The 14,656-nt window shown below is 42.5% G+C and overlaps 1 protein-coding gene across 6 annotated transcripts in view; it reads left to right on the top strand.

The window, feature by feature from the left end:
- The window catches only part of AKAP8L (A-kinase anchoring protein 8 like), a 42,081-nt gene that overhangs the window by 8,369 nt on the left and 19,056 nt on the right, over nt 1-14,656 (top strand). For 2 of the 6 annotated variants that reach the window (XM_034793499.1, XM_034793501.1), the window contains exon 2: nt 11,297-11,525. In XM_034793499.1, coding sequence (XP_034649390.1) covers nt 11,297-11,525 — 229 coding nt within the window. Of the gene's footprint in view, nt 1-8,926; nt 8,960-10,595; nt 10,694-11,296; nt 11,526-14,656 lie in introns of those variants that run through there. The other 4 variants (XM_034793502.1, XM_034793498.1, XM_034793500.1 and 1 more) reach the window with 4 other exon arrangements.

Below are 14,656 nucleotides of genomic sequence, written 5' to 3'. Positions count from 1 at the left end.
CAGGTGACCCTCCGCTCTAAAATTGATATAAAAAGCTATTAAAATGTGGTTTTGTTTGTGTCTAATAAAGTGCATTACAATACACATCTCGTTATACACTATATCAAAAAATATACATGTGGGATTTTCAAAAGTGCTCAATATTGGACTAACAGTTCCCCGGGATCAGAGTTAGGCCAATGCTGAATACTTTAAAAAATTACGCCCTATATGTATATTTAGTCTAGAAGAGGGTCAAACTAAGAACCTGGATACGTGAACTCAAGCTGCTGCATGAGATATAGTGGCGGGGTGTAGGGAAAGGAAAGAGATAAGGTAGGTGTTTACTTCACTTTTGGGAGGTCACCATATTGTTTGTCCAGTTCAAGGACAGTTTTGGCCTCTTTGCTGATTCTTGCAACTAGGGTGTTCATTATGGTGCTGGCTTTTGTGCTGTGGACACCTGTCCTGTGAGGAATAAAACTCGGAACTACCAGCTCATTTCTAACCACAGGGTGGTTACTAAAATTATCCCAAACCCAGAGAGGGACAGAAACACAGCTTAATTTTTGTTATTGGCTAGTGATATGTTCTGGTGAATGTTAGATTTGAACTGGCAACCTTTAGAGTTGAAAGGTTCTATCTCCTATCGCCAGTCTTCTGCGTTACTCAGTCCTCTGATACATCAGCATGTTTAAATAGCCATTGATTGCTTTGTACGTTTTGGCCCATTAAAATGTTAGCAGCCACCACGGTCATTAACGGTAGGAATATATTACCCCAACTCCACAGGCATTGGGCCAGATCCTCAGCTTGTGTAAATCAATGTCACCAATTTACACTAGTAGAGAACCTGGCCTATTATCCCTCTTATGGAAGAGAAAACTTGCAGTCAGCACATATTATATATAATAGCCTCAGTCTGTGTATAAAACTGCATGGACTCCAATAGGACATGAAGTCTAGCATCATAAAGTTGTAACACAGGGTGGAATGCAGCTTGCTGAATTTTGTGGCTCTAACCTGAACTCATAACTCTTGGGTTTCACCCCTCTCCAATAAAGATGAATTCACTTAAGGAAACAGAGCTCCTAATTCAGCAGCTATCCTTCTCCTGGTGCTTCATGGCTCCTGACACACACAGAACCCTTTGCTGGGAATCCAGATTACATGGGCTGGCTGCAAGGCTAAGAGGCTGTTCATGCACTGCTCCCTGCAGTCCCACAGGGGAAATCAATCTTGGGTTTCACAACTGACTAAAGCATGAAACAGAAGCATGTCAGTCAGCCTCTGGCGGGGCTAGAAATGCAGCACTATTGTTGATGTAGGAGAATGCTAAAACTAGTCAGGAAACTTGTGTATTCTAGGTTCTAAGAGATGATAATGCCAGTTTTAAAGAGCCGTTGGCTCATTTAGCAGGTCCTCAAGGAAACCATTTTGAAGCACTTAGTGACGAGGAAGGTGATCAGGAACAGTCAACATGGATTCACCAAGGGCAAGTCATGTCTGACCAACCTGATTGCCTTCTATGAAGAGATAACTGGCTCTGTGGATATGGGGAGAGCAGTGGATGTGATATACCTTGACTTTAGCAAAGCTTTTGGTATGGTCTCCCACAGTATTCTTTCCAGCAAGTTAAAGTGTGGATTGGATGAATGGACTATAAGATGGATAGAAAGCTGGCTAGATTGTCGGGCTCAACAGGTAGTGATCAACAGCTCAGTGTCTAGTTGGCAGCAATATCAAGCAGAGTGCCCCAGGGGTCGGTCCTGGGGCCGGTTTTGTTCAGCATAAGAATGGCCCTAATGGTTCAGACCAAAGGTGCATCTAGCCCAGTATCCTGTCGTTCAGCAGTGGCCAGTGCCAAGTGCCCCAGAGGGAATGAACAGAACAGGCAACCATGAAGTGATCCAGCCCCTGTTGCTCATTCCCAGCTTTTGGCAAACAGAGGCTAGGGACACCGTTCCTGCCCAGCCTGGCTAATAGCCATTGTTGGACCTGTCCTCCATGAATTTATCTAGTTCTTTTTTGAACCCTGTTATGGTCTTGGCCTTCACAACATCCTCTGGCAAGAGTTCCACAGGCTGACTGTACGTTGTGTGAAGAAATACTTCCTTTTATTTGTGTTAAACCTGCTGACTATTAATGTGTTATGAGAAGTAGTAAACAACACTTATCTATTTTCTCTACACCAGTCATGATTTTATAGACCTCAATCATATCTTCCCTTAGCCGTGTCTTTTCTGAGCTGAAAAGTGCCAGTCTTATTAATCTCTCCTCAAATGAAAGCTGTTCCAAACCCCTAACCATCTTTGTTCCATACCCCTAACCATCTTTATTAATCTGGATAATGGGATGGATTGCACCCTCAGGAAGTTCTGAGAGTAGGGATAGGGACCTGAGTGACCTAGACAAATTGGAGGGTTGGGCCAAAAGAAATCTGATGAGGTTCAACAAGGACAAGTGCAGAGTCCTGCACTTTGAATGGAAGAATCCCATGCACTACTACAGGCTGAGGACCGACTGGGTAAGCAGCAGTTCTGCAGAAAAGGATGTGGGGATTACAGTGGATGAGAGTTCGATATGAGTCAGCAGTGTATCTTGTTGCCAAGAAGGCTAACAGCATATTGGGCTGCATTAGTATGAACATTGCCAGCAGATCGAGGGAAGTGATTATTCCCCTCTATTCGTTCATTTGAAAGGATTATTCCCCTCTGGTAAGGCCACATCTGGAGTATTGTGTCCAGTTTTAGGGTCCCCACTACAGAAAGGATGTGGACAAATTGGAGAGAGTCCAGTGGAGGGCAACAAAAATGATCAGGGGGCTGGGGCACATGACTTATGAGGAGAGGCTGAGGGAACTGGTCTTGTTTAGTCTGCAGAAGAGAAGGGGGGGGGGATTTGATAGCAGCCTTCAACTACGTGAAGAGGGGTTCCAAAGAGGATGGAGCTCAGCTGTTCTCCGTGGTGGCAGATGACAGAACAAGGAGCAATGGTCTCAAGTTGCAGTGGGGGAGGTCTAGGTTGGATATTAGGAAACACTATTTCACGAGGAGGGTGGTGAAGCTCTGGAATGGGTTACCTAGGGAGATGGTGGAGGTTTTTAAGGCCCAGCTTACCAAAGCCCTGGCTTGGATGATTTAGTTGGTGTTGGCCCTGCTTTGAGCAGGGGGTTGGACTAGATGAACTCCTGATGTCTCTTCCAATCCTAAATTATGATTTTATGATTTAAGATAGAGGCAGTTCACAACTTTTTTTGGTGACAAGTCCTGCTCCCTTCTCTGAAATAGACACTCTTCTTGTAGCCGATCCAGTGTAGTCCTACTCTGGGTCTGGATAGGAATTTGGGAGCCCACATAGGGGGATTCCAACCTATTGAATCTTGCAGAACCTAACCCAGCAGGGAGATTTCTGTGTACTAGGGATTTTGCAGTTGGGGTTCAGAAACTCTGGTTAAAATCAAGTGGTGTTGACTGTTTTGGCCATGGTTATCATTGCAGCTAATCCATATTCTGCACTGGTATGATGGCACCTATCAGACTTTAAGGTCAGAAGGGATCATTATGATCGTCTAGTTTGACCTGCACAACGCAGGCCACAGAATCTCTCCCACCCAATCCTATAACAAACCCCTAACCTATGTCTGAGCTATTGAAGTCCTCAGATCATGGTTTAAAGACTTCAAGGTGCAGAGAATCCTCCAGCAAGTGACCTGTGCCCCACGCTGCAGGGGAAGATGCAAAAAAAAACCCAGGGCCTCTGCCAATCTGCCCTGGAGGAAAATTCCTTCCCAAACCCAAATATGGCGATCAGCTAAACCCTGAGCATGTGGGCAAGACTCACCAGCCAGACACCCAGAAAAGAATTCTCTGTAGTAACTCAGATTCCACCCCATCTAACATCTCATCACAGGCCATTGGGCATATTTACTGCTAATAGTCAAAGATCAGTTAATTGCCAAAATTAGGCTATCCCATCATACCATCCCCTCCATAAACTTGTCAAGCTTAGTCTTGAAGCCAGATATGTCTTTTGCCCTCACTGCTCCCCTTGGAAAGTTGTTCCAGTACTTCACTCCTCTGATGGTTAGAAACCGTCGTCTAATTTCAAGTCTAAACTCCCTGATGGCCAGTTTATATCCATTTGTTCTTGTGTCCACATTGGTACTGAGCTTAAATAATTCCTTTCCCTCCCTGGTATTTATCCCTCTGATATATTTATATAGAGAGCAATCCCCTCAGCCTTCTTTTGGTTAGGCTAAACAAGCCAAGCTCTTTGAGTCTCCTTTCGTAAGACAGCATTTCCATTCCTCGAATCATCCTAGTAGCCCTTCTCTGTACCTGTTCCAATTTGAATTCATCCTTCTTAAACATGGGAGACCAGAACTGCACACAGTATTCCAGATGAGGTGTCACCAGTGCCTTGTGTAACGGTACTAACACTTCCTTATCTCTACTGGATATACCTTGCCTGATGCATCCCAAGACCACATTAGCTTTTTTTCACAGCTATATCACATTGACGGTTCATAGTCATCCTGTGATCAACCAATACTCCGAGCTCCTTCTCCTCTGTTACTTCCAACTGATGCGTCCCCAGTTTATAACAAAAATTCTTATTAATCCCTAAATGCATGATCTTGCACTTTTCACTATTAAATTTCATCCTGTTACTATTACTCCAGTTTACAAGGTCCTCCAGATCTTCCTGTATGATATTCCAGTCCTTCTCTGTATTGGCAATACCTCCCAGCTTTGTGTCATCTGCAAACTTTATTAGCACATTCACACTTTTTGTGCCAAGGTCAGTAATAAAAAGATTGGTCCCAAAACCGATCCCTAAGGAACTCCACTAGTAACCTCCCTCCAGCCTGACAGTTCACCTTTCAGTATGACCCGTTGTAGTCTCCCCTTTAACCAGTTCCTTATCCTCCTTTCAATTTTCATATTGATCCCCATCTTTTCCAGTTTAGCTAATAATTCCCTATGTGGAACCATTACTGAAATCGAGGCAAATTAGATCCACTGCATTTCCTTTGTCTAAAAAATGTTACCTTCTCAAAGAAGGCGATCAGGTTGGTTTGGCACGATCTACCTTTTGTAAAACCATGCTGTATTTTGTCCCAATTACCTTTGACCTCAATGTCCTTAACTACTTTCTCCTTCAAAACTTTTTCCAAGACCTTGCATACTACAGATGTCAAACTAACTGGCCTGTAGTTACCTGGGTCACTTTTTTTCCCTTTCTTAAAGATAGTTCGTATGTTAGCAATTCTCCAGTCATACAGTACAACCCTTGAGTTTACTGATTCATTAAAAATTCTTGCTAATGGGCTAGCAATTTCATGTGCCAGTTCCTTTAATATTCTTGGATGAAGATTATCTGGGCCCCCTGATTTAGTCCCTTAAGATGTTCGAGTTTGGCTTCTACCTCGGATGTGGTAATATCTACCTCCATATCCTCATTCCCATTTGTCATCCTACCATTATCCCTAAGCTCCTCATTAAAGACTGAGGCAAAGTATTTGTTTAGATATTGGGCCATGCCTAGATTATCCTTAACCTCCACTCCATCCTCCGTGTATAGCGGTCCCATTTCTTCTTCTTTCTTTGTTTTCTTCTTATTTATATGGCTATAGAACCTTTTACTATTGATTTTAATTCCCTTTGCAAGGTCCAACTCTATATGGCTTTTGGCCTTTCTCACTTTATCCCTACACGTTCTGACCTCAAGAAGGTAGCGTTCCTTGCTGATCCCTCCCATCTTCCACTCCTTGTAGGCTTTTTGCTTTTTCTTAATCATCTCTCTGAGATGCTTGGTCTAAAACTCTTGCTTATGAATTTTTTCCCCTTTTTTGGGATGCAGGCTTCTGATAGTTTCTGCAACTTTGACTTGAAGTAATTCCAAGCCTCCTCCTGCTTTTAGATACACAAGTTTTTCAGTCCAATCCACTTCCCTAACTAATTTCCTTAATTTTTTAAAGTTAGCCCTTTTGAAATCAAAAACCCTAGTCAGATCTATTTGGTTCATCCTTCCATTTAGTTTGAACTGAATTAGCTCATGATCGCTCAAACCAAGGTTGTCCCCTACAACCATTTCTTCTATGAGGTCCTCACTACTCACCAAAACCAAATCTAAAATTCCATCCCCTCTTGTTGGTTCAGCAACTACTTGGTGAAGGAATCCATCAGCTATCGCATCCAGGAAAATCTGAACCCTATTGTTTATTATTACTAGTACTTGTCCTCCAATCAATATCTGGGAATTTAAGTCTCCCATGATCACACAATTCCTATTAGTATTTACTTCATTAAAAACATTAGAGGTCTCTCCCTATATCCAGATCAGATCCTGGCGGTCTGTAGCACACCCCAAGCACTATCCCAGGGGAGGCTCTAATAGCTTTCTTCCCCAATGTGATTTTTGCCCAGACAGACTCTGTCTTATCCATTCCATCCCTTCTTATTTCTTTACAGTCTACCTCATCATTGATATACAGTGCTACTCCACCACCTTTACCTTTATTTCTGTCTTTCCTAAACAGCACATACCCTTCAATACCTGTACTCTAGTCATGACTACTATTCCACCATGTTTCTGTTATCCCTATAATATCTGGTTTCACTTCCTGCATCAATAGCTATAGTTCCTCCATTTTGTTACCTAGGCTCCTCGCATTAATATACAAACATCTTAATTTTTGATGTTTGGCTTCGCTCACATTCTTTACCAAAAAAAAAAAACAACAGGAGTACTTGTGGCACCTTAGAGACTAACAAATTTATTAGAGCATAAGCTTTCGTGGACTACAGCCCACTTCTTCGGATTCTTTACCAAATTAGGCATAGACACTCTACCACCAATATCACTTGTTAGACTGGTATCTACACTACCCTTCCTCCTGATGTCCAGTAAGTGACAAAAAATTTGTACTGTAAACCAGCCCCTAGTGAGGGCACAGGCAGTGGAGAGCATATCCCATCCCTAAGACTGGATGACCAGATGCAAAACAAGTTGCTAGTGAGTGATTCCTTCCCTTCCAGTCCAAGATGATGCTGTGATCTAGGACTTGGGCAAATAACAGCCTTTATTCCAAGCTGTATCTTTCTGTAGATCTTGAAAGACAAAACTCACCCTGTTCCCAGTTGGAAGGGTATTTTTGCAGTCACAAGTGCTAGAAACTTAAGCTTGAATTAAAATAACATTGTACAGAAACTGATGAGTAAGGACACTACTCTCTAGACCATGTTTCCTACTTGTTGATATGGTACTCCTAAGGAATTCTGCGCCAAGAAAATTTCTGCACACAATAGTTTAAAATTCTGCAAATTTTATTTAATAAGTAAATGTGGAGACTCCAGCATAGCAGTAGTGAGCACAGATCACTGGCTGCACAGGGGTGGGAGATCACCCATGGAACAGGGACCCTGCAGTGAGGCTGTACCTGATTCTGCAGCAGGCCCAGCCTTTCTGCTGTAAGACCCTTGAGCTCTGCACCAGGTGCACCAGTTGTGGGCAGGCAGGCTCAGCCCAGCAGGGTCCAACTGTGGCGGGCTTAGTGTAGGGGAATCCAGATGTAGGGTAAGAGGGTTTTGTGGGGGGCACTCTGGGTGCAGAAAGCTCAGTGGAGGATTTGGATGCACAAGGGAGGTTCCAGATGCAGGGACAATGGGACTCTGCAGGGGGGTCCAGGTGGGGAAAGATGGGATTCAGCAAGCGGGTCTGGGAGTGGGGCTTGCTGGGGTTGGGGTCTGGATGCAACTGGTTGGGACTCAGTGAGGGTCCAGATATGGGGTTTGTTGGGTTGAAGGTTCGATGGACTTCCTTAATAGGAGAGCCCCAGCTGCTGCTGCTGCAACCAGCACGAGGATCCCTCCCCCATCCGCTTCTCTTCCTTATCCTATCCTTTTCTTCACTGCCTCTTCCTCTCCCCACTGTCCCCTGCTCCTATCTCACTCCTACATCCCATTTCCCCCTGTCCAATCCTGTCCCCCTTTCTTCCCCACTGCCTCTCCCTCCCCTGCTGCCACGACCCACCAGTGGCACTCACCATTGTATGGAAAACAAGATGTCTCCCAGCACGCATAGAAGAGGGGTATGACTGGCACCAGGACCAGGGAGGGGCACTCTCCATCATCCAGGCAGCTCAGCACTTGCAGAAGTGGGCAGTGGAATGTGACCCCACACAGCCCCCTATGCCACGCTTCTGTTTGGGGGGGGGGGAGTGAAGGGGGGAAAAATCCCCTGTCCTCCCTAAACCATGCTCATGGGAGCTCCCCCCCCCCCAGTGATTTACCTTGGTGCCTGGAGCAGCCAGAAGAGGATACCACACGCCTGTGCTGCTGGGGAGGGGCACATGACTGCTCTTGTGACTTCCCTTTGCTTCCCCATCCTTATCTGCAGAGGACATGAATTCTGTATGCTCAGTGGTGCAGAATTCCTCCAGAGTAATATAGGTTTGTCAAGCTCGGATCTCTTTTTAGGGTATCCACTGTGATACAGTCAGGCTTATTTGTGTGCATTTGATGATCAGATCTTAAATAGCATAGATTCTCCTTCATGCCAGCTGTTCTAGCTAGAGCGTACCATATAACAGGGGTAGGCAACCTCTGGCATGTGTGCCAAAGGCGGCATGCGATCTGATTTTCAGTGGCACACTCACTGCCCGGGTCCTGGCCACTAGTCCGGGGGGCTCTGCATTTTAATTGAATTTTAAATGAAGCTTCTTAAACATTTTAAAAACCTTATTTACTTTACATACAACAATAGTTTAGGTATATATTATAGACTTATAGAAAGAGACATTTTTAACATTTTTAGAAGGTATTACTGGCACGCGAAACCTTAAATGAGAGTGAATAAATAATGACTCGGCACACCACTTCTGAAAGGCTGCTGACGCCTGCCATATAATTTGGGTTTTGACCAGCTTTTGGTCTTTTTCTAGGTTATGGCAACTGGAACTCTGGGACAAACAGAGGCAAGTATAGTAAAATCTTAATACATTACATCATCATGAAAAGATGTCATTTAATCAGTCAGAAAAATGATTATAAAAGTGAAAATTTTCACAGCTCAAATCTGTCCGTCCCCCCCCCCCCCCGGAATAATTTCCTCTTAGGTCACATGCAACTCTATTTCGGTCAGCGTTGCAGAGCCCATATAACTGTGACAGTCTTTACTATTCTGCCTTGTGCATCAACAAAACCAGATATTTCTGTTCCCAGAAGTCAGCAGTTTGTATCCACTATCTGTTTTCCTTCAGTCTTTCTGTCTGATATCACTTCTCTGTGAAATGGCACTGAACATTAAAATGCTGTCATAGCATGCCAGAAGACTGAATTTCTAGTTCTTGTGCCAGAAAGACACGAAAAATGACAGTGCGTCGGCATTTAGACCCAAACTTGAAACAGGCCTCCCTTTATAAATACTTGTCTTTTTCCAGAGGCCATGCTCACTGTGCGCAGACTAGTGTGATGCCCAGCTGTGTGGTAGAATCTCCCTAATCTGCACGCTTTAATTAGCACAAGGAAGCCTCTCTCCACTCCGCAAAGACTGACTAGCAGAGCAGTATAGTATATTTTTTGTATCACTGACTGATAGTTTAAACTGTAGTCAGTGTTGTACAAAGGATTTTGACCTTTTTCACCATCTTCAGAGCTAACTGGAAAACTTACTTTTGTAAAAAAACAGAAAATATTCATGATTTTCTCTCTCCCTCTTCGCGCCCCCCCCCCATCCCCCCATTTTTCAATCAATTAGTTGTTTTGGCAAAATATGCAGTAAGATGAGCTTGTCATTGTTTTACTACTTGTGTTTATAGTATCACTTAGGGTCCTGTTATGCTAGGCACTGAACAGGTATATTGTGATATAGTCTGTGTCCTGAAGAATTTACAGTTTAAAGGGACAAGACAGAGGGAAGGTAAGAGAGATTAAGTGACTTCCCCAAACATAGGCGTCAACTTCTTCTGGCGCCAGTGGGTGCTCGACCCCCTCCCCCGCCCTGACCCCTTCCCCAAATCTCCACCCTGGCCCCACCTCTTCCCTGTCTCCTCCCCTGAGCGCGCCACGTTTCCACTCTCTTCCCCCCCCCTCCCCCCCCCCGCCTGTTTCACCACAAAACAGCTGTTTCGTGGTGACAAGCGCTGGGAGGAGAAGCGGGGTTGCGGTGCAGAGCATCCACCAGTTTTTCCCCATGGGTGCTTCAGCCCCGGAGCACCCACGGAGTCGGCACCTATGTCCCCAAAGACATTCTAGGTCAGTGGCATGTCAGGAATAGAGGTATCCTGACTCCTAGGTAAGTGCTCTGTCCACTAGCTCATGCTACCTCCTAATGCTATTAAATATTCTTAAACTACAAAAGACATTAGAACATCTAGTAGACAAAGGTAAACAATTTGAAACTAGACCAATCTTAGACGGAAATTGAGGTGCAAACTTTCAACAGTGATAGTATTTAACCATTGGAACAACTTACCAAGGGTAAAATGTTTAATTAAAGATTTCTCTCATTTACGTGTGGGCAGGAGAGGGAACAGAAGTGACATGAGTGATATTTATGCTGGTTAAAGTTAGTGTGGGGTTATTGTTCCATTTTTAGAATTGCATGAATTCTTGTGCGTCTCTAGAAGAATAGACCCCAGACACAATGATGTCATCTAATTCGAACAAATCACCGCAATTATAATGTGAACTGACTGCCTAGCTTAGAGGTATGAATTTTATGCTATGAAGTCAGAACATAACTGGGTATGGATACAGCACAACTTCATGTCAAACTGACATAGAGACAAGCCCACTTTCAACTAAACTTGGCTCGTCTTAAATACGTTATCTTGTAATTTCTTCTCGCACAATCTACACCCTTTACACGTGCCTAAATGTCCATGCCACACTAGCTGTTCTTTCTGAGGGTGACTGGACCATGTTCTCTCTGGAATCTGTTTTTTATCAGGCAAACGGATTGTCATGGAAGGCTTTGTGTAGGCTACACTGCAGCCTGCCCTGTCCATGAGTGAGAGCAAGAATGAAAATTGAGGGTTAAATGTTAGTTGGGGCAGATTGTAGACTGTTACTGTATTGCTGGGATTTGGTGTGAAGTTTCTTCCATGTGTGTTTTTACCTTCAAGTCCTGATGTCGGATACACTAACACACCTTGGCAGGTGTCTTGTAAGGGAAAAATGGGTTAAATGTAAATTAAAACCACCACATTCTGTGGGGAAGGGGCACTCTTGGGACTTCTGTGTCTAAACTTGGATAGAAATGTTCGCTCAGCTGCTTGACTGGAATTCTCAATGACACTTTCTCATTTCAGGATACGAGGGATATAGTTATGGATATGGATACGGTCAAGATAACTCTGGCAATTATGGGTATGGTATGGCCACTTCAAACTCTTGGGAAATGCCTAATTCAGACACAGACCCTAACACTTCCACTGGCGCCGATGCTGTTATAGCAAAAATGAACCAGCGCTTAGATATGGTGTCTCATCTAGAAACGGACACAATGCAAGGAGGACATTATGGCTCAGGTGGAGACAGGTGAGTCTAGAGATCAAGATGAAAAGATTCAGTACCAGACAGGTTAGTGTCTTTTCCTAAGGGAACTGCTACTCTAAACTTCTGCTGACTATCAGAGTTGCTACCTCTCACTTCTTTCTCATTTTGACCTCATTCTCACTTTGTCTTCACATTTTAGCTCTCAAGAGGAACAGATGGATAAAGGGAATTGGTTTGGCTGGATTTTCCTTCTTTTGTTTATATTTTTGAAATAAGTCATTTGTATCCCAGTTTGAGTAGTGAAGTCTTAATAGTCTGGTGACGGGTACTTGAACTGTGATGCAATCTTTACAGCAGTAGTAGGATATGTTTAATTGGGGGGAGGAGGGGAGGAAATCTTCTCACAGTTTTAAACTGGAGATGAATAAAGAAGGGATTCCTTAATATTTCTATATCTGGAGCCTGCTAATGTATTTCATTTCTATAGCATTGCCACAACAGTCATTTGATTTTAAGCTTAATTGTTAATCTAAAAGTGACATTTTTGTTCCAGTTTTGGGTTGCTGGCTGGGAATACAGTACAGATGTCTAGAAAAGATCAAGTGAGGTTTTGACCAGGTTTTAAATCCAAAGTATATGCAGTACTAATAAGGACTGTTCACCTCACAAAAATTTTCTTGTGTTAAATTTCAAAATGAGTTTATATTCAAAATGTAATACTTCTACAACACTGCTGTTCATTCTAGGTTTATGTGAAATATTAATTCATCCCAGCAAATCCATTTCTGAGTATTTTGCTTATGTACAAGTATTTATTTGAACAATGGCAGATTTACATCTATGTAGAGGAGACATCTATGTTTTGTAGAGAACTTGAAGTTTATCTGCTGCTGTTCAGAGACATTGTCAAAATAACTTAAATTCAATATAATGGAAGCAAACCAGAACCTCTTCTCTAGAATGAAAGCATAGCTTGTTAGTAGTAAGAAATGTCCTGCAAGAGACTTTTATACATTATTATCCTTTTTATGTTGGAGTGCATTCTGGTTTGTTTGCAGTCAGCTATTGTTGCATCTGTATTTTGTTTTAACCAACCAAGTTTAAAACTATAAAAACTTTATAAAGTTTATCACAAGAACTTGGGATATGTTTACCAAAAGTATAATTCAATAGTAATTACTAGTAGCATATGACTTTTGAATATTGTAAAATTGCTACATGTTTATGGAATAGAGGACAAATGTACAGTAGGCTTCACAAAGTTTTAAGGAATTACTCCTCTGAAGTCTTGCATCAAATAGATTTTGGTGGAGTACTCTGTTTAAAAGCACTCATGTAAAGTACATCAGAATTGTTGTTTTTTAAATCCATCCTGGGGGGAAAAAATATTTGATAATAGCAGCCTCTTTAATCTAGTAGACAAAGGTAAACAAGTTGAAACTAGACAAATCTTAGATGGAAATTGAGGTGCAAACTTTCAACAGTGATGGTATTTAACCATTGGAATAACTTACCAAGGGTAAAACGTTTAATTAAAGATTGGATATTTTTCTAAAAGAGATGCTGTAGGGAAGTTCTTTGGCCTGTTATACTTGAAATAATAGATGATTACACTGGTATCTTCTGGCCTCATGGATGAATCTGTACCTCTCTTGTAGGGAGTGGAAAGGACTGTTGCAAGGCAGCAGGTGAATAGTTTAATTGTCTAAACTCCTGGGTTCTAATTTCATAAGATGAGCACTTTGAATTTGATGTTCCAGCCCTTGTCCATTATTCAGACATCACACAATTGGGATCTTCTGCTCCAAGCCTCAAACATCGGGCAAGATACCATGCATAGTTCTGTCATGATAGATGATACTTGGCTCGTAACCCAGTCCTGTTAACTTTTCTCCAGCAAGAGCTAGAATCTGTTATCAAATATCCAGAGTGAATGTAGTTAACCATTTAAGGGACAAAAGCATGAAATTAGTGGTTTAGAAAACATCAGTTTTTAGCCTTCAGTCTCATTTCCTAAAAACCAGAGTGTGGGGAGGGCTATTCAGTTGCTGCAGTTGAAAGCTCTGGTTTACTGTAAATTGGCACTTGTAGCTTTACCCTCTGAGGATTTTTGGTGATTGCTAGTCTGGATGATTCTTCTAACATCAGTAGATGGAATGGCTCTCTTTGGCTTTGGAGTTAGTGTCTCCTCCTCCAGCCATTGTTTCCTTCCAACTTCCTTGCTTTCAAGACCTTGCTATAGAGCATAACTACTGGGGTTTGTGCCCCAGTGCTAGTTTGACATTGTGTTCTTGTTTCCTTGTGTAATGTGTGAACCTGTTTGTGTTCTCTCTTGGTGAGTGTGGATTTCCCTCACGCTATGGCACATCTGGTAAAGTAGCATGTTATCATGAAGAGTGTGGAGCCTCCCCTTAAACTTTGATAGACTCAATATGCAGCAAAGATGATATATCAGCCACTGCATAAGATGTACAGAGGCACTACTTTAGATATTACAGAATTTAAGTCTAAATCTCCTCTGCAGGTTTTGTATCTTTCTTCTGAAACTGTCCTGGTTAAAAACTGGTTTTGTGGAAACTACAGTGGCCAGTAATAACTCTAAAGTCATGTCTACATGGGAAAGTTGACTTGTTAAAAACCCTTCCCAAGAGACACAAGCTAAATCAAGAAAAGGCACTCTTATACCAGAATAAATGCCCACATGAGGAGGTTTTACTAGTATGACTGTTGGCTTAAATTCACACCATGCATTATACGCAGAAACTTTCTTGTGTAGACAAGGCCTAAATTAAGCCGTTCCTCCTAACAATTCAGAATCGAGTGGGGGAAGAAAAGTGGGACTATTACTTTGTGGTCTAACTAGCTCTGCATTTGTTTTTAACTATTTGGATTGTTCAGTCTGACTTAAGCTTAGCTAAATAGAGGGCGGGTGGTGAATGTATTAAATTGAAATCAGAAAATCGGAATGCCTGCACAGTTGAAAATCCACAGCTACCGCTAACGGAGGTACCTTTGCTCAGCTTGGGAACTTTTCTTTTCTTTTTAAAAAAGATCAGTGTGTGACACAGTAATTTGAAGAATAATTTGCATCTGAAGAAGTGAGGTTTTTACCCACGAAAGCTTATGCCCAAATAAATCTGTTAGTCTTTAAGGTGCCACCGGCCTCCTTGTTG

The sequence above is a fragment of the Trachemys scripta genome, chromosome 17, assembly GCF_013100865.1.
Source record: "Trachemys scripta elegans isolate TJP31775 chromosome 17, CAS_Tse_1.0, whole genome shotgun sequence".
NCBI lineage: Eukaryota > Metazoa > Chordata > Testudines > Emydidae > Trachemys > Trachemys scripta.
This window is presented reverse-complemented; position numbering and strand designations above follow the sequence as displayed.